At 52.3% G+C, this 24,887-nt stretch overlaps 1 protein-coding gene across 8 annotated transcripts in view; it reads right to left on the bottom strand.

The window, feature by feature from the left end:
• Window positions 1–24,887, bottom strand: part of SMC1A (structural maintenance of chromosomes 1A) — a 70,666-nt gene that overhangs the window by 34,326 nt on the left and 11,453 nt on the right. For all 8 annotated transcript variants that reach the window (XR_011677902.1, XR_011677903.1, XM_071420247.1 and 5 more), the window contains exons 6-12: window positions 19,581–19,839; window positions 17,920–18,060; window positions 17,747–17,829; window positions 15,524–15,731; window positions 10,767–10,952; window positions 4,498–4,677; window positions 546–692 (exon numbers count right to left, since the gene is read on the bottom strand). Coding sequence is in view for 6 of the 8 variants with exons in the window: in XM_071420247.1 (XP_071276348.1) it covers window positions 546–692; window positions 4,498–4,677; window positions 10,767–10,952; window positions 15,524–15,731; window positions 17,747–17,829; window positions 17,920–18,060; window positions 19,581–19,839 (1,204 nt within the window). In the remaining 2 variants the exon portion in view is untranslated. The remainder of the gene's footprint in view (window positions 1–545; window positions 693–4,497; window positions 4,678–10,766; window positions 10,953–15,523; window positions 15,732–17,746; window positions 17,830–17,919; window positions 18,061–19,580; window positions 19,840–24,887) is intronic.

Here is a 24,887-nt window from a genome sequence, read left to right as displayed (position 1 = left end):
CAGGTTTGGGTTTCAGGTTCAGTTTTAGGGTCAGTTTTGGGGTTTTGGGGTCAGTTTTGGGGTCCCACCTTGAGTTCCTCACTCAGCCTCTCCTTCTTCTCCTTGAGCTTGCTTGGGGTCAGTTTGGGGATTTTGGGGTCAGTTTGGGGTTTTTAGGGTTCCTTTGGGGTTTTTAGGCTCAGGTTTGGTTCTTTAGGCTCAGATTTAGGTTTGAGGCTCAGGTTTGGGTTTCAGGCTCAGTTTTGGGGTCAGTTTTGGGTTTTTGGGGTCAGTTTTGGGGTCAGTTTTGGGTTTTTGGGGTCAGTTTTGGGGTCCCACCTTGAGCTCCTCACTCAGCCTCTCCTCCTTCTCCTTGAGCTTGCTTGGGGTCAGTTTGGGGTTTTTGGGGTTCCTCTGGGGTTTTTAGGCCCAGTTTTGGGTTTCAGGCTCAGTTTTAGGGTCAGTTTGGGGATTTTGGGGTTCCTCTGGGGTTTTTGGGGTTTTTAGGCCCAGTTTTGGGTTTCAGGCTCAGTTTTAGGCTCAGTTTTGGGGTTTTGGGGTCCCACCTTGAGCTCCTCTGTCAGCCTCTCCTTCTTCTCCTTGAGTTTGTCCACGGCCTTCTCGTCCCAGCGCCGCGCCTTGGCCTTGAGGTCACTGGCACCGCCCGAGATCACCCCCGACTTCTGGAACAGGGTCCCGTCCAGGGCCACCGTCTGTGGGACATTGGGGACATTGGGGACATTGGGGACATTGGGGACACCCATGGGACACCATGGACTGCTGGAACAGGGTCCCGTCCAGGGCCACCGTCTGTGGGACATGGGGACATCATTGGGGACATTGGGGACACCCATGGGACACCCCCGACTTCTGGAACAGGGTCCCGTCCAGGGCCACCGTCTGTGGGGACATCAACGGGGACATTGGGGACATTGGGGACACATTGGGGACACATTGGGGACATGGGGACATTGGGGACACCCAGAGCCACCCCCGACTTCTGGAACAGGGTCCCGTCCAGGGCCACCGTCTGTGGGGACATGGGGACATCATTGGGGACATTGGGGACATTGGGGACACCCAGGGACACCATGGACTGCTGGAACAGGGTCCCGTCCAGGGCCACCGTCTGTGGGACATCACTGGGGACATTGGGGACATCACTGGGGACATTGGGGACACATTGGGGACATTGGGGACATCACTGGGGACATCCATGGGACACCCCCGACTTCTGGAACAGGGCCCTGTCCAGGGCCACCGTCTGTGGGGACATCATTGGGGACATCATTGGGGACATTGGGGACATTGGGGACATCGGGGACACCCATGGGACACCCCTGACTGCTGGAGCAGGGTCCCGTCCAGGGCCACCGTCTGTGGCGACATCAACAGGGACATTGGGGACATTGGGGACATTGGGGACATTGGGGACATTGTGGACATCACTGGGGACATCCATGGGACACCCCCGACTTCTGGAACAGGGCCCCGTCCAGGGCCACCGTCTGAGGGGACTTGGGGACACATTGGGGACATTGGGACATCCCTGGGGACATTGGGGCTGCTTTGGGGTGCTTTCAGGGGGGTTTGATGGCAGTTTTGGGGGGGCTGTTTTTAGGGTATTTTTGGGGTGATTTTGGCCATTTTTGGGGTATTTTGGGGGTGATATTTAGGGTATTTTGGGGGTGATATTTAGGGTATTTTTGGGGTGATTTTGGCCATTTTTGGGGTATTTTGGGGGTGATATTTAGGGTATTTTTGGGGTGATTTTGGCCATTTTTGGGGTATTTTGGGGGTGATATTTAGGGTATTTTTGGGGTAATTTTGGGGTGATTTCAGGCCATTTTTATGGTACATTGGAGGGCTGACTTTAGGGTATTTTGGGGGTGATTTTGGCTGTTTTTGGGGTGATTTGGGGCACCTTGTGCCTCTGGTGGCCTCTGAAGGCCATGGGGCTGTTCGGAGCTGGTTTTAGGATATTTTTAGGTTGGTTTTGGGGCGATTTTGGGGCTGTTTTGGGGCAGTTTTGGGGTGATTTCAGGCCATTTTTAGGGTATTCCTGGGGTGGATTTTAGGGCATTTTTGGGGTGATTTTGGGGTCATTTTTAGGGCATTTCTGGGGTGGTTTTTAGGGCATTTTTGGGGTGATTTCAGGCCATTTTTAGGGGATTTCTGGGGTGGTTTTCAGGGCATTTCTGGGGTGGTTTTTATGGCATTTTTGGGGTGATTTCAGGCCGTTTTTAGGGCATTTCTGGGGTGGTTTTTAGGGCACTTTTGGGGTGATTTGGGGCACCTTGTGCCTCTGGTGGCCGCCGAAGGCAATGGGGCTGTTTTGAGCTGGTTTTAGGATATTTTTAGGGCATTTTTGGGGTGATTTTGGGGTTGGTTTTTGGGGCTGTTTTGAGCTGGTTTTAGGGTATTTTTAGGGCATTTTTGGGGTGGTTTTTAGGGCATTTCTGGGGTGATTTTGGGGCACCTTGTGCCTCTGGTGGCCTCCGAAGGCCATGGGGCTGTTCTGAGCTGGTTTTAGGATATTTTTAGGTTGGTTTTGGGGTGACTTTGGGGTACTTTCAGGTCAGTTTTGGGGGGCAGTTTGGGACTGGTTTTAGGATATTTTAGGGCATTTTTGGGGTGATTTTGGGGTATTTTCAGGTCAGTTCTGGGGGGCAGTTTGGGACTGGTTTTGGGGTGATTTTAGGCCGTTTTTAGGGTACATTGGGGGGGCTGTTTTTAGAGTATTTTTGGGGTGATTTCAGGCCAGCTTTAGGGCATTTTTGGGGTGATTTCAGGCCATTTTTAGGGTATTTCTGGGGTGGTTTTTAGGGCATTTCTGGGGTGATTTTGGGGCCATTTTTAGGGCATTTCTGGGGTGATTTTGGCCGTTTTTAGGGCATTTCTGGGGTGGATTTTAGGGCATTTTTGGGGTGGTTTTGGAGCAGTTTTAGGATATTTTTAGGGCATTTTTGTGTTGATTTTGGGGCACCTTGTGCCTCTGCTGTCCTCCGAAGGCCATGGGGCTGTTTTGAGCTGGTTTTAGGATATTTTTAGGGCATTTTTGGGGTGGTTTTGGGGCCATTTTTAGGGCATTTTTGGGGTGATTTCAGGCCATTTTTAGGGTATTCCTGGGGTGGATTTTAGGGTATTTTTGGGGTGATTTTGGGGCCATTTTTATGGTATTTTGGGGGGCCGTTTTTAGGGTATTTTTAGGGCGATTTTGGCCGTTTTTAGGGTATTTCTGGGGTGGATTTTAGGGCATTTCTGGGGTGGTTTTTAGGGCATTTCTGGGGTGATTTTGGGGTCATTTGTAGGGCATTTCTGGGGTGGTTTTTAGGGCATTTTTGGGGTGATTTTGGCCGTTTTTAGGGCATTTCTGGGGTGGGTTTTAGGGCATTTCTGGGGTGATTTTAGGGCCATTTTTAGGCCATTTTTGGGGTGGTTTTGGGGCACCTTGTGCCTCTTGTGGCCCTGATGGCCATGGGGCTGTTTTGAGCTGGTTTTAGGGTATTTTTAGGGCATTTTTGGGGTGGTTTTGGGGCTGGTTTTTGGGGCTGTTTTGAGCTGGTTTTAGGATATTTTTAGGGCATTTTTGGTGTGATTTTGGGGCACCTTGTGCCTCTGGTGGCCTCCAAAGGCCATGGGGCTGTTTTGAGCTGGTTTTAGGATATTTTTAGGTTGGTTTTGGGCTGATTTTGGGGCCATTTTTAGGGCATTTCTGGGGTGGATTTAGGGCATTTTTGGGGTTATTTCAGGCCATTTTTAGGGTATTCCTGGGGTGGATTTTAGGGTATTTTTGGGGTGATTTTGGGGCCATTTTTAGGGCATTTCTGGGGTGGATTTTAGGGCATTTTTGGGGTGGTTTTGGGGCACCTTGTGCCTCTGGTGGCCGCCGAAGGCCATGGGGCTGTTTTGAGCTGGTTTTAGGATATTTTTAGGTTGGTTTGGGGGTGATTTTGGGGCTGCTTTGGGCTGGTTTTGAGGCAGTTTTGGGGTATTTTCAAGTCAGTTTTGGGGGGCAGTTTGGGACTGGTTTTAGAATATTTTTAGGGCATTTTTAGGGTATTTTGGGGGGCTGTTATTAGAGTATTTTTGGGGTGATTTCATGCCAGCTTTAGAGTGTTTTTGGGGTGATTTTAGGGCAGTTTTAGGGTACATTGGGGGGCTGTTTTTAGGGCACTTTTGGGGTGGTTTTGGGGCACCTTGTGCGTCTGGTGGCCTCCAAAGGCCATGGGGCTGTTTTGAGCTGGTTTTAGGATATTTTTAGGGCGTTTTTGTGGTATTTTGGGGGGCTGTTTTTAGGCTATTTTTAGGGTGATTTTGGCCATTTTTAGGGCATTTTTGGGGTGATTTTGGGGCACCTTGTGCCTCTGCTGTCCTCCGAAAGCCATGGGGCTGTTTTGAGCTGGTTTTAGGGTATTTTTAGGGCATTTTTGGGGTGGTTTTGGGGCTGGTTTTTGGGGCTGTTTTGAGCTGGTTTTAGGATATTTTTAGGGCATTTTTGGGGTGGTTTTGGGGCACCTTGTGCCTCTGGTGGCCTCCGAAGGCGATCCTGCGCGCGTCCTCGACGTTGTCGCAGACCAGGGCGTTGCCGCAGGCGAACTGCAGCGCCTTCTTGATGTGGGGGGGCTCGTAACGGATGACATCGATCACCAGCTTGGCCCCGCGCAGCTCCCGCAGCTTCTCGTCCGTGGGCTTCACCTGAAACCCCAAAAATCAGGGGTGAAAAACACCAAAATGGGGTCAGGATCAGAAATCGGGGTCAAAATCCCAAAATTGGGGGTGAACAACCCTAAAAAATGGAGCCAAACTCCACCCCACAGCTCCTGCAGCTTCTCGTCCGTGGGCTTCACCTGAATCCCAAAAATCGGGGGTGAAAAAGCCCAAAAATGGGGTCAGGATCTCAAATTGGGGTCAAAATCCCAAAAATCGGGGGTGAAAACCCCAAAAATCAGGGGGAAAAACCCCAAAAATGGGGTCAGGATCAGAAATCGGGGTCAAAATCCCAAAAATTGGGGCTGAAAAACCCCAAAATGGGCCCCAAACCAACCCCAAACCCAGCTTGGCCCCGCGCAGCTCCCGCAGCTTCTCGTCCGTGGGCTTCACCTGAATCCCAAAAATTGGGTTGAAAAACACCAAAATGGGGTCAGGATCAGAAATCGGGGTCAAAATCCCAAAATTGGGGGTGAAAAACCCTAAAAAATGGAGCCAAACTCCACCCCACAGCTCCCGCAGCTTCTCGTCCGTGGGCTTCACCTGAATCCCCAAAAATCAGGGGTGAAAAAGCCCAAAAGTGGGGTCAGGATCTCAAATCGGGGTCAAAATCCCAAAATCAGGGGGGAAAACGTCTAAAAATGGGGTCAGGATCAGAAATCGGGGTCAGAATCCCAAAAATCGGGGGTTAAAAACCCCAAAAATGGGGTCAGGATCTCAAATCGGGGTCAAAATCCCAAAACTGGGGGTTAAAAACCCCAAAAATGGGGTCAGGATCAGAAATTGGGGTCAAAATCCCAAAATTGGGGGTTAAAACCCCAAAAGTGGGGTCAGGAGCTCAAATTCGGGTTACATCCCAAAATTGGAGGTTAAAAACCCCAAAATGGGGTCAGGATCAGATATTTGGGTTAAATCCCAAATTGGGGGTGAAAAACCCCAAAATGGGCACCCAAATCCCCTCCACAGCTTCTCATTCATGGGTTTCACCTAAAATCCCAAAAACTGGGGGTGAAAAACCCCAAAATGGGGTCAGGATCTCAAATCGGGGTCAGAACCCCAAAATCGAGGGTGAAAAAGCCCAAAAATGGGGTCAGGATCAGAAATCGGGGTCAAAACCCCAAAATCGGGGGTGAAAACCCCAAAATGGGCACCCAAATCCCCTCCCCAGTTTCTGCAGCTCCTCATTCATGAGTTTCACCTAAAATCCCAAAAATTGGGGGTTAAAAACCCCAAAAATGGGGTCAGGATCAGAAATCGGGGTCAAAATCCCAAAAATCAGGGGTGAAAAACCCCAAAAATGGGGTCAGGATCTCAAACTGGGGATAGAATCCCAAAACTGGGGATGAAAAACCCTAAAAATGGGGTCAGGATCAGAAATCAGGGTCAAAATCCCAAAATCGGGGGTGAAAAACCTCAAAAATGGGGTCAGGAGCTCAAATCGGGGTCAAAATCCCAAAATCGGGGGTGAAAACCCCAAAAATGGGGTCAGGATCATAAATTGGGGTTAGAATCCCAAAACTGGGGATGAAAAACCCTAAAAATGGGGTCAGGATCAGAAATTGGGGTCAAATCCCCAAAACTGGGGCTGAAAAAGCCTAAAAATGGGGTTAAACCCCACCCCACAGCTCCTGCAGCTTCTCGTCCCTAGGTTTCACCTGAATCCCAAAAATCGAGGGTAAAAAACCCCAAAAGTGGGGTCAGGATCAGAAATTGGGGTCAAAATCCCAAAAATCGGGGGTGAAAAACCTCAAAAATGGGGTCAGGATCTCAAATCGGGTACAAACCCCAAAATTGGGGGTGAAAACCCTAAAAATGGGGTCAGGATCAGAAATTGGGGTCAGAATCCCAAAATCGGGGGGGAAAAAGCCCAGAAGTGGGGTCAGGATCAGAAATTGGGGTCAAGTCCCCAAAATCAGAGGTTAAAAACCCCAAAAATGGGGTCAGGATCTCAAATCGGGGGTCAAAATCCCAAAACTGGGGGTTAAAAACCCCAAAAATGGGGTCAGGATCAGAAATTGGGGTCAAAACCCCAAAATCAGGGGGAAAACTCCAAAAATGGGGTCAGGATCTCAAATCGGGGGTCAAAATCCCAAATTGGGGGTTAAAAACCCCAAAAATGGGGACCCAAATCCCCTCCACAGCTTCTCATTCATGGGTTTCAACTGAATCCCAAAAATTGGGGGTGAAAAATCCCAAAATGGGCCCCAAACCAACCCCAAACCCAGCTTGGCCCCGCGCAGCTCCCGCAGCTTCTCGTCCGTGGGCTTCACCTGAAACCCCAAAAATCGGGGGTGAAAAAGCCCAAAAGTCGGGTCAGGATCAGAAATTGGGGTCAAAATCCCAAAATCGGGGGTGAAAAACCCCAAAAATGGAGTCAGGAGCTCAAATCAGGGTCAAAATCCCAAAATCGGGGGTGAAAAACCTCAAAATGGGGTCAGGATCTCAAACTGGGGTTAGAATCCCAAAACTGGGGATGAAAAACCCCAAAAATGGGGTCAGGATCAGAAATTGGGGTCAAATCCCCAAAATTGGGGGTGAAAAACCCCAAAAATGGGGTCAGGATCAGAAATCGGGGTCAAAATCCCAAAATCGGGGGTGAAAAACCCAAAATGGGCACCCAAATCCCCTCCACAGCTTCTCATCCATGGGTTTCACCTAAAACCCCAAAAATTGGGGGTGAAAAATCCCAAAATGGGCCCCAAACCAACCCCAAACCCAGCTTGGCCCCGCGCAGCTCCCGCAGCTTCTCGTCCGTGGGCTTCACCTGAAACCCCAAAAATTGGGGGTGAAAAAGCCCAAAAGTGGGGTCAGGATCAGAAATCGGGGTCAAAATCCCAAAATCGGGGGTGAAAAACCCCAAAAATGGGGTCAGGAGCTCAAATCGGGTACAAACCGTAAAATTGGGGGTGAAAACCCCAAAATGGGCACCCAAATCCCCTCCCCAGTTTCTGCAGCTTCTCATTCATGGGTTTCACCTAAAATCCCAAAAACTGGGGGTTAAAAACCCCAAAAGTGGGGTCAGGATCAGAAATTGGGGTTAGAACCACAAAATCGGGGGTTAAAAACCCCAAAAGTGGGGTCAGGATCTCAAACTGGGGTCAGAACCCCAAAATTGAGGGTTAAAAACCCCAAAAATGGGAACCCCAAATCCCCTCCACAGCTTCTCATTCATGGGTTTCACCTAAATCCCAAAAATTGGGGGTTAAAAACCCCAAAAGTGGGGTCAGGATCTCAAATTGGTGTTAGAATCCCAAAATCCAGGGTGAAAAACCCCAAAAATGGGGTCAGGATCTCAAACTGGGGTCAAATCCCCAAAATCGGGGCTGAAAAACCTCAAAAGTGGGGTCAGGATCAGAAATTGGGGTCAAAATCCCAAAATTGGGGGTTAAAACCCCAAAAGTGGGGTCAGGAGCTCAAATTCGGGTTAAATCCCAAAATTGGAGGTTAAAAACCCCAAAATGGGGTCAGGATCAGAAATTGGGGTCAGAACCCCAAAACCATGCAGTTAGAAACCCCAAAATGGGCACCATTTGACCCCAAAGCTGCTTTTAGGGTTTGAAACCCCATTGTAGGGTTTTCTCTGCCCCCCAATCCCCCCCTTAGGGTTTTCACTGACCCCAAATTCTGTTTTAGGGTTTTCAATGACCCCAAATCCCATTTTAGGGTTTTCTCTGCCCCCAAACCTCATTTTAGGGTTTCACCTGACCCCAAAGCTGCTTTTAGGGTTTCTCCTCACCCCAAACCCCCTTTTAGGGTTTCTCCTGACCCTGAAGTTGGTTTTAGGGTTTCTCCTGCCCCCAAACCCTGTTATAGGATTTTTCCTGCCCTTTTGGGGTCTGACCTCGAGGTGGTCCAGGGGCAGGAAGGTCTCAGTTACCCACATCCTGCTGTAGGGTTTCTCCTGACCCCAAAGCTGCTTTTAGGGTTTTCATTGACCCTGAACCCTGTTATAGGATTTCTCCTGACCCCAAACCCCTTTTAGGGTTTCTCCTGCCCTTTTGGGGTCTGACCTCAAGGCAGTCGAGGGGCAGGAAGGTCTCAGTTACCCAAACCCTGCACTAAGGTATCTCCTGCCCCAAAGCTGCTTTTAGGGTTTTCACTGACCCCAAACGCTGTTATAGGATTTCTCCTGACCCCAAACCCCTTTTAGGGTTTCTCCTGCCCTTTTGGGGCCTGACCTCGAGGCAGTCCAGGGGCAGGAAGGTCTCAATGATCTGCAGACCCCAAAGCCCCTTTTAGGGTTTCTCCTGACCCTGAAGTTGGTTATGGGGTTTTCACTGACCCCAAACCCTTTTTAGGGTTTCTCCTGACCCCAAACCCTGTTTTAGGGTTTCTCCTGACCCTGAACCCTGTTATAGGATTTCTCCTGACCCCAAACCCCTTTTAGGGTTTCTCCTGCCCTTTTGGGGTCTGACCTTGAGGCAGTCCAGGGGCAGGAAGGTCTCAGTTACCCACACCCCCTTTTAGGGTTTCTCCTGACCCTGAAGTTGGCTATAGGGTTTTCATTGACCCCAAACCCTGTTATAGGGTTTTTCCTGACCCCAAACCCCTTTTAGGGTTTCTCCTGCCCTTTTGGGGCCTGACCTCGAGGTAGTCCAGGGGCAGGAAGGTCTCAGTTACCCAAACCTCCTTTTAGGGTTTCTCCTGACCCCAAAGCTGCTTTTAGAGTTTCCCCTGACCCTGAAGCTGGTTCTAGGGTTTCCCCTGACCCCAAACCCTGTTATAGGATTTCTCCTGACCCCAAACCCCTTTTAGGGTTTCTCCTGCCCTTTTGGGGCCTGACCTTGAGGTAGTCCAGGGGCAGGAAGGTCCCCATTACCTGCTGACCCCAAACCCTGCACTAAGATATCTCCTGCCCCAAAGCTGCTTTTAGGGTTTCTCCTGACCCTGAAGTTGGTTATAGGGTTCCTCCTGACCCCAAACCCTGTTATAGGGTTTTCTCCTGCCCTTTTGGGGTCTGAACACGAGGGGCAGGAAGGTCTCAGTTACCCACACCCCCTTTTAGGGTTTCTCCTGACCCTGAAGTTGGCTATAGGGTTTTCACTGACCCCAAACCCCTTTTAGGGTTTCTGCTGACCCTGAAGTTGGTTATAGGGTTTTCAATGACCCCAAACCCTGTTTTAGGGTTTCTCCTGACCCCAAACAAACCCCTTTTAGGGTTTCTCCTGCCCTTTTGGAGCCTGACCTCGAGGCAGTCCAGGGGCAGGAAGGTCTCAGTTACCCACATGCTGTTTTAGGGTTTCTCCTGACCCCAAATCCTGTTATAGGATTTCCACTGACCCCAAACCCCTTTTAGGGTTTCTCCTGACCCTGAAGCTGGCTATAGGGTTTTCACTGACCCCAAACCCCTTTTAGGGTTTCTCCTGCCCTTTTGGGGCCTGACCTCGAGGTAGTCCAGGGGCAGGAAGGTCTCAGTTACCCACACCCCCTTTTAGGGTTTCTCCTGACCCTGAAGTTGGTTCTAGGGTTTTCACTGACCCCAAACAAACCCCTTTTAGGGTTTCTCCTGCCCTTTTGGGGCCTGACCTCGAGGTAGTCCAGGGGCAGGAAGGTCCCCATTATGTCCTGACCCCAAAGCTAGTTTAAGGGTTTCTCCTGACCCCAAAGCTGGCTATAGGGTTTCCCCTGACCCCAAACCCTGTTATAGGGTTTCTCCCGACCCTGAACCCTGTTATAGGATTTCTCCTGACCCCAAACCTCATTTTAGGGTTATCTCCTGCCCTTTTGGGGTCTGACCTTGAGGGGCAGGAAGGTCTCTGTAGGGTTTCTCCTGCCCCAAAGCTGCTTTTAGGGTTTTCAATGACCCCAAACCCTGTTATAGGATTTCTCCTGACCCCAAACCCCTTTTAGGGTTTCTCCTGCCCTTTTGGGGCCTGACCTCGAGGTAGTCCAGGGGCAGGAAGGTCTCAGTTACCCACATCCTGCTGTAGGGTTTCTCCTGACCCCAAAGCTGCTTTTAGGGTTTTCACTGACCCCAAACCCTGTTATAGGGTTTCTCCTGACCCTGAACCCCGTTATAGGATTTCCCCTGACCCCAAACCCCTTTTAGGGTTTCTCCTGCCCTTTTGGGGCCTGACCTCGAGGTAGTCCAGGGGCAGGAAGGTCTCGGGCTCCCCGCGCTGCTCCTTGATGTACTGGATGCAGTCCCTGCCCGTCTTCTCCGAGTCCACGATGATGGCGTCCATGTTCTTCCCCAGCACCTTGGTCACTGCAATCTGGTACTTCTTCTGCGTGGGCTGGCACAGGTCAATCAGGCGGCCATACTGTGGGTATAGGGTCAGTTATGGGGTCAGTTATGGGGTCAGGTATAGGGTCAGTCAGGTATGGGGTCAGGGATATGGGGCAATGTCAGTTATGGGGCAGGGACACTGGCAATGGGGTTGGGTTCTTCTGGGTGGGCTGGCACAGGTCAATCAGGCGGCCATACTGCGGGTATAGGGTCAGTTATGGGGTCAGTTATAGGGTCAGGTATGGGGTATGGGGTCAGGGATATGGGGCAATGTCAGTTATGGGGTCAGGGATATGGGGGAATGTCAGTTATGGGGCAGGGATATCAGTTATGGGGCAGGGACACTGGCAATGGGGTTGGGTTCTTCTGCGTGGGCTGGCACAGGTCAATCAGGCGGCCATACTGTGGGTATAGGGTCAGTTATGGGGTCAGTTATGGGGTCAGGTATGGGGTATGGGGTCAGGGATATCAGTTATGGGGCAGGGATAGCAGTTATGGGGCAGGGACACTGGCAATGGGGTTGGGTTCTTCTGGGTGGGCTGGCACAGGTCAATCAGGCGGCCATACTGAGAGATTTAGGGTCAGTTATGGGGTCAGTTATGGGGTCAGGTATAGGGTCAGTCAGGTATGGGGTCAGGGATATGGGGCAATGTCAGGTATGGGGTCAGGGATATGGGGGAATGCCAGTTATGGGTCAGGGATAGCAGTTATGGGGTCAGGGATATCAGTTATGGGGCAGGGACACTGGCAATGGGGTTGGGTTCTTCTGTGTGGGCTGGCACAGGTCAATCAGGCGGCCATACTGCAGGGTTTGGGGTTTTTATAGGGTCAGTTATGGGGTCAGGTATGGGGTATGGGGTCAGGGATATGGGGGAATGTCAGTTATGGGGTCAGGGATATGGGGCAATGTCAGGTATGGGGTCAGGGATATGGGGCAATGTCAGTTATGGGGTCGGGGATATCAGTTATGGGGCAGGGACACTGGCAATGGGGTTGGGTTCTTCTGCGTGGGCTGGCACAGGTCAATCAGGCGGCCATACTGCGGGGTTTGGGGTTTTTATAGGGTCAGTTATAGGGTCAGGTATGGGGTATGGGGTCAGGGATATCAGTTATGGGTCAGGGATAGCAGTTATGGGGCAGGGACACTGGCAATGGGGTTGGGTTCTTCTGCGTGGGCTGGCACAGGTCAATCAGGCGGCCATACTGAGAGATTTAGGGTCAGTTATGGGGTCAGTTATGGGGTCAGGTATAGGGTCAGTCAGGTATGGGGTCAGGGATATGGGGGAATGTCAGGTATGGGGCCAGGGATATCAGTTATGGGGCAGGGATATCAGTTATGGGGCAGGGATATCAGTTATGGGGCAGGGACACTGGCAATGGGGTTGGGTTCTTCCGCGTGGGCTGGCACAGGTCAATCAGGCGGCCATACTGCGGGATTTAGGGTCAGTTATGGGGTCAGGTATGGGGTATGGGGTCAGGGATATGGGGTATAGCAGGTATGGGGTCAGGGATATCAGTTATGGGGCAGGGATAGCAGTTATGGGGCAGGGACACTGGCAATGGGGTTGGGTTCTTCTGGGTGGGCTGGCACAGGTCAATCAGGCGGCCATACTGTGGGTTATAGGGTCAGTTATGGGGTCAGGTATAGGGTATGGGGTCAGGGACATGGGGCACAGCAGGTATGGGGTCAGGGATATGGGGGAATGTCAGTTATGGGGCAGGGATATCAGTTATGGGTCAGGGAAATGACTGGCAATGGGGTTGGGTTCTTCTGCGTGGGCTGGCACAGGTCAATCAGGCGGCCATACTGTGGGTATGGGGTCAGTTATGGGGTCAGTTATGGGGTATGGGCTCAGGGATATGGGGCAATGTCAGTTATAGGGTCAGGGATATCAGTTATGGGGCAGGGACACTGGCAATGGGGTTGGGTTCTTCTGGGTGGGCTGGCACAGGTCAATCAGGCGGCCATACTGTGGGTATAGGGTCAGTTATGGGGTCAGTTATAGGGTCAGGGATATGGGGCAATGTCAGTTATGGGGTCAGGGATATGGGGCAATGTCAGTTATGGGGCAGGGATAGCAGTTATGGGGCAGGGACACTGGCAATGGGGTTGGGTTCTTCCGCGTGGGCTGGCACAGGTCAATCAGGCGGCCATACTGCGGGATTTAGGGTCAGTTATGGGGTCAGGTATGGGGTATGGGGTCAGGGATATGGGGTATAGCAGGTATGGGGTCAGGGATATCAGTTATGGGGCAGGGATATCAGTTATGGGGCAGGGACACTGGCAATGGGGTTGGGTTCTTCTGGGTGGGCTGGCACAGGTCAATCAGGCGGCCATACTGCGGGTATAGGGTCAGTTATGGGGTCAGGTATGGGGTCAGTTATAGGGTCAGTCAGTGATGGGGTCAGGGATATGGGGGAATGTCAGTTATGGGTCAGGGATAGCAGTTATGGGGTCAGGGATAGCAGTTATGGGGCAGGGATAGCAGTTATGGGGCAGGGACACTGGCAATGGGGTTGGGTTCTTCTGCGTGGGCTGGCACAGGTCAATCAGGCGGCCATACTGTGGGTATAGGGTCAGTTATGGGGTCAGTTATGGGGTCAGGTATAGGGGTATGGGGTCAGGGATATCAGTTATGGGGCAGGGATAGCAGTTATGGGGCAGGGACACTGGCAATGGGGTTGGGTTCTTCTGTGTGGGCTGGCACAGGTCAATCAGGCGGCCATACTGCGGGTATGGGGTTTTTATAGGGTCAGTTATGGGGTCAGGTATGGGGTATGGGGTCAGGGATATGGGGCAATGTCAGTTATGGGGTCAGGGATATGGGGGAATGTCAGGTATGGGGTCAGGGATATGGGGGAATGTCAGTTATGGGTCAGGGATATCAGTTATGGGTCAGGGATATCAGTTATGGGGCAGGGATATCAGTTATGGGGCAGGGACACTGGCAATGGGGTTGGGTTCTGGGTGGGCTGGCACAGGTCAATCAGGCGGCCATACTGCGGGTTATAGGGTCAGTTATGGGGTCAGGTATGGGTTATGGGGTCAGGGATATGGGGCAATGTCAGTTATGGGGTCAGGGATATGGGGGAATGTCAGTTATGGGGCAGGGACACTGGCAATGGGGTTGGGTTCTTCTGCGTGGGCTGGCACAGGTCAATCAGGCGGCCATACTGTGGGGTTTGGGGTTTTTATAGGGTCAGGTGTGGGGTCAAGTGTGGGGTTTTGGGGCAGTTTCTGGGGTGTTTTGGGTCAGTTTTTGGTCATTTTCTGAGGGCGTTCTGAGTCAGTTTTGGGGTACATTTCAGGCTATTTTGGGGTCACTTTTGGGGTCCATTTCAGGCTATTTTGGCTCAGTTTTTGGGTCCATTTCAGGCTATTTTTGGGTCAGTTTTTGGGTACACTTCAGGCTATTTTTGGGTCACTCTTGGGGTACTTTCAGGCTGGTTTTGGGTCAGTTTTGGGGTACACTTTCAGGCTATTTTTGGCTCAGTTTTTGGGTCCATTTCAGGCTATTTTGGCTCAGTTTTTGGGTACACTTCAGGCTATTTTGGGTCAGTTTTTGGGTACACTTCAGACTATTTTTGGGTCAGTTTTTGGGTCCATTTCAGGCTATTTTGGGGTCACTTTTGGGGTACTTTCAGGCTGGTTTTGGGTCAGTTTTTGGGTACACTTCAGGCTATTTTGGGGTCACTCTTGGGGTACTTTCAGGCTATTTTGGGTCACTTTTGGGGTACATTTCAGGCTGCTTTTGGGTCAGTTTTTGGGTACATTTCAGGCTATTTTGGCTCAGTTTTTGGGTACACTTCAGGCTATTTTTGGGTCAGTTTTTGGGTACACTTCAGACTATTTTTGGGTCAGTTTTTGGGTACATTTCAGGCTATTTTGGGGTCACTTTTGGGTACATTTCAGGCTATTTTGGCTCAGTTTTTGGGTACACTTCAGGCTATTTTTGGGTCACTTTTTGGGTCCATTTCAGGCTGTTTTGGGTCACTTTTTGGGTCCATTTCAGGCTATTTTGGGGTACATTTCAGGCTATTTTGGGTCAGTTTTTGGCTACACTTCAGGCTATTTTGGGTCACTTTTTGGCTACACTTCAGGCTATTTTGGGTCACTTTTTGGGTACACTTCAGACTATTTTTGGGTCACTTTTCGGGTACATTTCAGGCTATTTTTGGCTCAGTTTTTGGGTCCATTTCAGGCTATTTTTGGCTCAGTTTTTGGGTCCATTTCAGGCTATTTTGGGGTCACTCTTGGGGTACTTTAAGGCTGGTTTTGGGTCAGTTTTTGGGTCCATTTCAGGCTATTTTTGGGGTCACTCTTGGGGTACTTTCAGGCTGTTTTTGGGTACACTTCAGGCTATTTTTGGGTCAGTTTTTGGTGTGTTCAGGGTCAGTTTTTGGTGTGTTCAGGGTCAGTTTTTGGTCATTTTCTGAGGGCGTTCTGGGTCACTTTTTGGGTCCATTTCAGGCTATTTTGGGGTCACTTTTGGATACATTTCAGGCTATTTTGGGTCACTTTTTGGCTACACTTCAGACTATTTTTGGGTCACTTTTTGGGTCCATTTCAGGCTGTTTTGGGGTGTCTCTGGGCACTGCCCTCACCACGGAGCCGGGGTAGAGGCGTTTGATGCTGTCCATGATCTCGGCCTTGCGCTGCTGCCGGCTGCTCTCCTGGCGGTCGATGCGCGCGTCCCCCAGCTGCTCCATCACCTGGTTCAGCTCCTTGTTGATCTCGTCAATGCGGCGCTTGGCCAGCTCCACCTCCTCCGTCAGCTCCCCCTCCAGGCGCTTCTGCTCCTCCAGGGACTGCCTGGGGGGAGAAATGGGGGTTTGGGGGTGAGAGAGGGGAGAAATGGGGGTTTGGGGGTGAAAAATTGGGAGAAAAGGGGGTTTGGGGAGTGATCTCGCACCCTCCAGGTGCTTCTGCTCCGCCAGGGACTGCCTGGGGGGAGAAATGGGGATTTGGGGGTGAAAAAGGGGGAGAAAAGGGGGTTTGGGGAGTGATCTCGCACCCTCCAGGTGCTTCTGCTCCTCCAGGGACTGCCTGGGGGGAGAAATGGGGGATTTGGGGTGAGAAAGGGGAGAAAAGGGGTGAGAAATAGGGAGAAATGGGGGGTTGGGGGGTGAGAAAGGGGAGAAAAGGGAGTTTGGGGGTGAAAAAGGGGGAGAAAAGGGGGTTTGGGGGTGAAAAATTGGGAGAAAAGGGGGTTTGGGGGTGAGAAAGGGGGATTTGGGGGTGAAAAAAGGGAGAAAAGGGGGTTTGAGGCATGAGAAAGGGGGAGAAATGGGGGTTTGGAGGTGAAAATTGGGGATTTGGGGGTGAGAAAGGGGAGAAAAGGGAGTTTGGGGGGTGAAAAATGGGGATTTGGGGGTGAAAAAGGGGGAGAAATGGGGGTTTGGGGAGTGAGAAAGGGGAGAAATGGGGGTTTGGGGGTGAGAAAGGGGGAGAAATGGGGGTTTGGGGGTGAAAAATTGGGAGAAAAGGGGGTTTGGGGAGTGATCTCGCACCCTCCAGGCGCTTCTGCTCCTCCAGGGACTGCCTGGGGGGAGAAATGGGGGATTTGGGGGGTGAGAGAGGGGAGAAAAGGGGGTTTGGAGGGTGAGAAATGGGGAGAAAAGGGGTGAGAAATAGGGAGAAATGGGGATTTGGGGGTGAGAGAGGGGAGAAAAGGGGGTTTGGAGGGTGAGAAATGGGGAGAAAAGGGGTGAGAAATAGGGAGAAATGGGGATTTGGGGGGTGAAAAGGGGGAGAAAAGGGGGTTTGGGGGGTGAAAAAGGGGAGAAAAGGGAGTTTGGGGGGATTTTGGGGGTTTGGGGGCTGATCTCACACCCTCTGACAGGAATGGGGATGTGGGGATGACCTGGGGACACTCCAGACCCCTTTGGGGACACCCTGGGGACAATGCAGACCCCTTGGGGACACTCCAGACCCCTTTGGGGACACCCTGGGGACAATGCAGACCCCTTGGGGACAATGCAGACCCCTTGGGGACACCCTGGGGACAATGCAGCCCCTCTGGGGACAATGCAGACCCCTTGGGGACACCCTGGGGACAATGCAGACCCCTTGGGGACACTCCAGACCCCTTTGGGGACACCCTGGGGACAATGCAGCCCCTCTGGGGACACCTCAGGGACACCCTGGGGACACTCCAGCCCCCTTGGTGACACCTTGGGGACACTCCAGACCCCTTTGGGGACCCCTTGGGGACACTCCAACCCCCCTGAGGACACCTTGGGGACACCCTGGGGACACATCGGGAACACCCTGGGGACACTGCAGCCCCCTGGGGACACCCTGGGGACACCCTGGGGACACTCTAGCCCCTCTGGGAACACCTTGGGGACACTGCAGCCCCTCTGGGAACACCTTGGGGACACTCCAGACCCCTTTGGGGACACTCCAGCCCCCTGGGGACACCCTTGGGGACACTCCAGCCCCCTCTGGGGACACCCTGGGGACACCCTGGGGAAACTCCAGCCTCCCATGGGGACACTCCAGCCCCCTCTGGGGACACCCTGGGGACACTCCAGCCCCTCTGGGGACACTCCAGCCCCCTCTGGGGACACCCTGGGGACACTCCAGCCCCTCTGGGGACACTCCAGCCCCCTCTGGGGACACTCCAACCCCTCTGGGGACACCCTGGGGACACTCCAGCCCCTCTGTGGACACCCTGGGGACACTGCAGCCCCTCTGGGAACACCTTGGGGACAGTGCAGCCCCTCTGGAGACACTCCAGACCCCTTTGGGGACCCCTTGGGGACACTCCAGCCCCTCTGGTGACACTCCAGCCCCCTGGGGACACCCTGGGGACAGTCACCCACTTGCTGGTGGCGATGTACTCCTCGAGCTTCTCAATGCGTTTCTGGTTCTCCTCGATCTCCCTCAGCTTCTGCTTGATCTTGGCCTGGGGACACGGGGACAGGGTGGGACAGGTGAGCCCAGGGAGGCTCAGGGGACACTCTGGGGACACTCTGGGGACACTTTAGGCTCTCACCTCGGTCTCCACCTTCTTCCTCTCCTCCAGGTCCAGCCGGTCCTGGTCGGCTTTCTGGTCACGGTTGAACTTCTCGAGCTCCTGGGCCAGCGTGGCCGCGCGCTTGCTGGCCTCCTCCTTCAGCCGGTGGTACTTCTTCACCTGGGGGACACGGGGGGGTCACAGCTCCTGCTGGAGACCAGGGCCAGGGCCTCTAAAGCCCACCTGTGTCACCTCACCTGGTTCTGTTCCATCCATCCATCCCCATGTTCTCCTAAACCCCACCTGTGCCACCTCACCTGGTTCTGCTCCAGGGCCAGGGCCTCTAAACCCGGCCTGTGCCACCTCACCTGGTTCTGCTCCAGGGCCAGGGCCTCTACACCCAGCCTGTACCACCTCACCTGGTTCTGTTCCATCAACCCATCCCCAGGTTCTCTAAACCCGGCCTGTGCCACCTCACCTGGTTCTGCTCCATTAATCCATCCCCAGGTTCTCTAAACCCCACCTGTGCCACCTCACCTGGTTCTGCTCCATTAATCCATCCCCAGGTTCTCTAAACCCCACCTGTGCCACCTCACCTGGTTCTGCTCCAGGGCCAGGGCCTCTAAACCCGGCCTGTGCCACCTCACCTGGTTCTGTTCCATTAATCCATCCCCAGGGCCTCTAAACCCAGCCTGTGCCACCTCACCTGGTTCTGCTCCTTCCATCCATCCCCGGGCGCCCCCAAACCCCACCTGTGCCACCACACCTGGTTCTGTTCCATCCATCCATCCCCAGGTCCTCCTAAACCCCACCTGTCCCACCACACCTGGTCCTCCATCCATCCCAAGCTCCCAAACCCCACCTGTCCCACCTCACCTGGTTCTTCTCCATCCATCCCCAGGTCCCTCCTAAACCCCACCTGTCCCACCTCACCTGGTTCTTCTCCATCCATCCCCAGGTCCCTCCTAAACCCCACCTGTCCCACCTCACCTGGTTCTCCTCCAGGGTCAGGTCTCTCCCAAACCCCACCTGTCCCACCACACCTGATTCTATTCCAGGGTCAGGTCCCTCCTAAACCCAACCTGTGCCACCTCACCTGGTTCTGTTCCATCCATCCATCCCCATGTTCTCCTATACCCCACCTGTGCCACCTCACCTGGTTCTGTTCCAGGGCCAGGGCCTCTACACCCGGCCTGTGCCACCTCACCTGGTTCTGCTCCATCAATCCATCCCCAGGTTCTCCAAACCCCACCTGTGCCACCACACCTGGTTCTATTCCATCCATCCATCCCCAGGTTCTCCTAAACCCCACCTGTCCCACCTCACCTGGTTCTTCTCCATCCATCCCCAGGTCCCTCCTAAACCCCACCTGTCCCACCTCACCTGCTTCTCCCCCATCCATCCCAAGCTCCCAAACCCCACCTGTCCCACCACACCTGGTTCTCCTCCAGGGTCAGGTCTCTCCCAAACCCCACCTGTCCCACCACACCTGGTTCTCCTCCAGGGTCAGGTCCTCCTACACCCCACCTGTCCCACCACACCTGGTTCTCCTCCATCCCTCCCAAACCCCCAAACCCCACCTGTGCCACCTCACCTGCTTCTCCTCCAGGGTCAGGTCCCTCCCAAACCCCACCTGTCCCACCACACCTGGTTCTCCTCCAGGGTCAGGTCCCTCCCAAACCCCACCTGTCCCACCTCACCTGGTTCTCCTCCAGGGTCAGGTCTCTCCCCTGGCTCTGGCTCTCCTCCTCCATGCGTTCCTCAAACTCCTGCCTGGATTTCTCCACGCTCAGCATCTCCTTCTCCAGCTCGTCCATGTCCGCCTTGCGTTTCTTGTACTGCTTCTGGGCGTTCTGCAGGGACTTCCTGGCCGCCTCCAGCTTCTTGATCTTGTGGGACGTGTTCTCCTTGGCCTTGATGTACTGGGGCCGCTTCTGGTTCAGCTCCGAGTCCTTCTCCCTGGGCACGAGAACCTCAGCTGGCTCTGGGGTCTGGGACGGGTTTGGGCTTTGGGACTGGTTTGGGTCTGGTTTGGGGTTTGGGACTGGTTTGGGTTCTGGGCCTGGTTTGGGGTTTGGGCCTGGCTTGGGGTTTGGGTCTGGTTTGGGGTTTGGGACTGGTTTGGGGTCTGGGCCTGGTTTGGGGTCTGGGCCTGGTTTGGGGTCTGGGTCTGGTTTGGGGTTTGGGACTGGTTTGGGGTCTGGGACTGGTTTGGGGTTTGGGACTGGTTTCGGTCTGGTTTGGGGTTTTGGCCTGGTTTGGGGTTTGGGCCTGGCTTGGGGTTTGGGTCTGGTTTGGGGTTTGGGACTGGTTTGGGGTCTGGGCCTGGTTTGGGGTCTGGGCCTGGTTTGGGGTCTGGGACTGGTTTGGGGTTTGGGACTGGTTTCGGTCTGGTTTGGGGTTTTGGCCTGGTTTGGGTTCTGGGCCTGGTTTGGGGATTTGGGCCTGGCTTTGGTGGTTTGGGGTTTGGCACTGGTTTGGGGTTTGGCACTGGTTTGGGGTTTGGCACTGGTTTGGGGTTTGGGCCTGGTTTGGGGTCTGGGTCTGGTTTGGGGTCTGGGTCTGGTTTGGGCCTGGTTTGGGGTTTGGGGTCTGGGTCTGGTTTGGGGTCTGGGTCTGGTTTGGGGTCTGGGTCTGGTTTGGGTTCTGGGCCTGGTTTGGGGTTTGGGACTGGTTTGGGGTCTGGGTCTGGTTTGGGGTTTGGGACTGGTTTGGGTTCTGGGCCTGGTTTGGGGGTTTGGGCCTGGTTTGGGGTCTGGGCCTGGTTTGGGGGTTTGGGCCTGGCTTTGGTGGTTTGGGGTTTGGCACTGGTTTGGGGTTTGGCACTGGTTTGGGGTTTGGGCCTGGTTTGGGGTTTGGCACTGGTTTGGGGTTTGGCACTGGTTTGGGGTTTGGCACTGGTTTGGGCCGGGTTTGGCACTTGGATCTGGTTTTGGAGTTTGGCCTGGTTTGGGTTCTGGGCCTGGTTTTGGGTTTTGGGCCTGGTTTGGGTTCTGGGCCTGGTTTGGGTTCTGGGCCGGGTTTGGGGTTTGGGCCGGGTTTGGGTTCTGGGCCTGGTTTGGGGTTTGGGCCTGGTTTTGGTTTCTGTGCTTGGTTTTGGGGTTTGTGCTCATTTTTGGGGTTTGTGTCATGTTTGGGTTCTGGGCCTGGGTTTGGGGTTTGGGCCTGGTTTGGATTCTGGGCCTGGTTTGGGGTTGGGCCAGGTTTGGGCCGGGTTTGGGGTTTGGATCTGGTTTTGGAGTTTGGGCCTGGTTTGAGGTTTGGGCCTGGTATGGAGTTGGGGCCTGGTTTGGGGTTTGGGTCTGGTTTGGGTTCTGGGCCTGGTTTGGGGGTTTGGGTCTGGTATGGAGTTTGGGACTGGTTTGGGGTCTGGGTCTGGTTTGGGGTTTGGGACTGGTTTGGGTTCTGGGCCTGGTTTGGGGGTTTGGGCCTGGTTTGGGGTTTGGCACTGGTTTGGGCCGGGTTTGGGGTTTGGCACTGGTTTGGGCCGGGTTTGGACCTTGGATCTGGTTTTGGAGTTTGGCCTGGTTTGGGTTCTGGGCCTGGTTTTGGGTTCTGGGCCTGGTTTGGGGTTCTGGGCCTGGTTTGGGGTTTGGGCCGGGTTTGGGTTCTGGGCCTGGTTTGGGGTTTGGGCCTGGTTTTGGTTTCTGTGCTTGGTTTTGGGGTTTGTGCTCATTTTTGGGGTTTGTATCATGTTTGGGTTCTGGGCCTGGGTTTGGGGTTTGGGCCTGGTTTGGATTCTGGGCCTGGTTTGGGGTTTGGCACCAGTTTGGGCCGGGTTTGGGGTTTGGATCTGGTTTTGGAGTTTGGGCCTGGTTTGAGGTTTGGGCCTGGTATGGAGTTTGGGCCTGGTTTGGGGTTTGGGCCTGGTTTTGGTTTCTGTGCCTGGTTTTGGGGTCTGTGCATCCTTCCCTTCCAGTTTTGGAGCCCCTCCCCTATGGAGACAGACTGGGCAAACTGGGATTGTCCAGCTGGGGTGGGATGAGAGTTGGAACCACCTGGTCAGGGAAGTTTGAAGGTTCCCTGCCCACAGAACCAGAATTTCCACCTGGTTTTTAAACCTCCCAACCCAAATATTTCCAAGGTTTTGGAGCCCCTTTGCCATGGATACAGACTGGAATTGTCCAAGATTTGGAAAACTGGGATTGTCCAAGATTACAAAACTGGGATTGTCCAAGATTACAAAACTGGGATTGTCCAAGACTTGGAACCCCCTGATCTCTGAAGTTATCCCTGCCCATGAACCAGAATTTCCACCTGGTTTTTAAACCTCCCAACCCAAAGATTTCCAAGGTTTTGGAGCCTCTCTGCCACAGAACCAGGCTGGGCAAACTGGGATTATCCAAGATTTGGAACCCACTGATCTCTGAAGTTATCCCTGCCTATGAACCAGAATTTCCACCTGATTTTTAAACCTCCCAACCCAAATAAATCCACGTTTTCCTACCCAAACCATTCCAGGGTTTTGGAGCCCCTCTGCCACAGAGACAAACTGGGATTATCCAAGATTTGGAACCCCCTGATCTCTGAAGTTATCCCTGCCTATGAACCAGAATTTCCACCTGGTTTTTAAATATCCCAACCCAAATATTTCCAGGGTTTTGGAGCCCCTCAGCCACAGAGACAAACTGGAATTGTCCAAGATTTGGAAAACTGGAATTGTCCAAGATTACAAAACTGGGATTGTCCAAGAGTTGGAACCCCCTGCTCTGTGAAGTTGTCTCTGCCTATGGAACTGGAACGTAAACCTGGTTTTTAAATATTCCAACCCAAATATTTCCAAGGTTTTGGAGCCCCTCAGCCACAGAAACAGACTGGGAATGTCCAAGATTTGGAAAACTGGGATTGTCCAAGATTTGAAAAACTGGAATTGTCCAAGATTACAAAACTGGAATTATCCATGATTTGGAGCCCCCTGCTCTATGAAGTTGTCCCTGCTCACAGAACCAGAATTTCCACCTGATTTTTAAACCTCCCAACCCAAATATTTCCAGGGTTTTGGAGCCCCTCAGCCACAGAGACAAACTGGAATTGTCCAAGATTTGGAAAACTGGGATTGTCCTAGATTACAAAACTGGGATTGTCCAAGATTACAAAACTGGGATTGTCCATGATTTGGAGCCCCCTGCTCTATGAAGTTGTCCCTACCTATGAACCAGAATTTCCACCTGATTTTTAAACCTCCCAACCCAAATAAATCCACGTTTTCCTACCCAAACCATTCCAGGGTTTTGGAGCCCCTCTGCCACAGAGACAAACTGGGATTATCCAAGATTTGGAACCCCCTGATCTCTGAAGTTATCCCTGCCTATGAACCAGAATTTCCACCTGGTTTTTAAATATCCCAACCCAAATATTTCCAGGGTTTTGGAGCCCCTCTGCCACAGAGACAAACTGGAATTGCCCAAGATTTGGAACTCCCTGATCTCTGAAGTTATCCCTGCCTATGAACCAGAATTTCCACCTGATTTTTAAACATCTCAACCCAAATAAATCCACATTTTCTACCCAAACCATTCCAGGGTTTTGGAGTCCTCAGCCACAGAACCAGGCTGGGCAAACTGGGATTATCCAAGATTTGGAACCCCCTGATCTCTGAAGTTATCCCTGCCTATGAACCAGAATTTCCACCTGGTTTTTAAATATCCCAACCCAAATATTTCCAAGGTTTTGGAGCCCCTCAGCCACAGAGACAAACTGGAATTGTCCATGATTTGGAAAACTGGAATTGTCCAAGATTACAAAACTGGGATTGTCCAAGAGTTGGAACCCCCTGCTCTGTGAAGTTGTCTCTGCCTATGGAACTGGAACGTAAACCTGGTTTTTAAATATTCCAACCCAAATATTTCCAAGGTTTTGGAGCCCCTCAGCCACAGAACCAGACTGGGAATGTCCAAGATTTGGAAAACTGGGATTGTCCAAGATTTGAAAAACTGGAATTGTCCAAGATTACAAAACTGGAATTATCCATGATTTGGAGCCCCCTGCTCTATGAAGTTGTCCCTGCTCACAGAACCAGAATTTCCACCTGATTTTTAAACCTCCCAACCCAAATATTTCCAGGGTTTTTGAGCCCCTTTGCCACAGAGACAAACTGGAATTGTCCAAGATTTGGAAAACTGGGATTGTCCTAGATTACAAAACTGGGATTGTCCATGATTTGGAGCCCCCTGCTCTATGAAGTTGTCCCTACCTATGAACCAGAATTTCCACCTGATTTTTAAACCTCCCAACCCAAATAAATCCACGTTTTCCTACCCAAACCATTCCAGGGTTTTGGAGCCCCTCTGCCACAGAGACAAACTGGGATTATCCAAGATTTGGAACCCCCTGATCTCTGAAGTTATCCCTGCCTATGAACCAGAATTTCCACCTGATTTTTAAACATCTCAACCCAAATAAATCCACATTTTCTACCCAAACCATTCCAGGGTTTTGGAGTCCTCAGCCACAGAACCAGGCTGGGCAAACTGGGATTATCCAAGATTTGGAACCCCCTGATCTCTGAAGTTATCCCTGCCTATGAACCAGAATTTCCACCTGGTTTTTAAATATCCCAACCCAAATATTTCCAGGGTTTTGGAGCCCCTCAGCCACAGAGACAAACTGGAATTGTCCAAGATTTGGAAAACTGGGATTGTCCTAGATTACAAAACTGGGATTGTCCAAGATTACAAAACTGGGATTGTCCATGATTTGGAGCCCCCTGCTCTATGAAGTTGTCCCTACCTATGAACCAGAATTTCCACCTGATTTTTAAACCTCCCAACCCAAATAAATCCATGTTTTCCTACCCAAACCATTCCAGGGTTTTGGAGCCCCTCTGCCACAGAGACAAACTGGGATTATCCAAGATTTGGAACCCCCTGATCTCTGAAGTTATCCCTGCCTATGAACCAGAATTTCCACCTGGTTTTTAAACATCCCAACCCAAATATTTCCAAGGTTTTGGAGCCCCTTTGCCATGGATACAGACTGGGATTGTCCAAGATTTGGAAAACTGGGAT

This window comes from Agelaius tricolor, unplaced genomic scaffold (genome assembly GCF_023055355.1).
Source record: "Agelaius tricolor isolate 1412-34295 unplaced genomic scaffold, bAgeTri1.0.p SCAF_130, whole genome shotgun sequence".
NCBI classification, from domain to species: domain Eukaryota; kingdom Metazoa; phylum Chordata; class Aves; order Passeriformes; family Icteridae; genus Agelaius; species Agelaius tricolor.
This window is presented reverse-complemented; position numbering and strand designations above follow the sequence as displayed.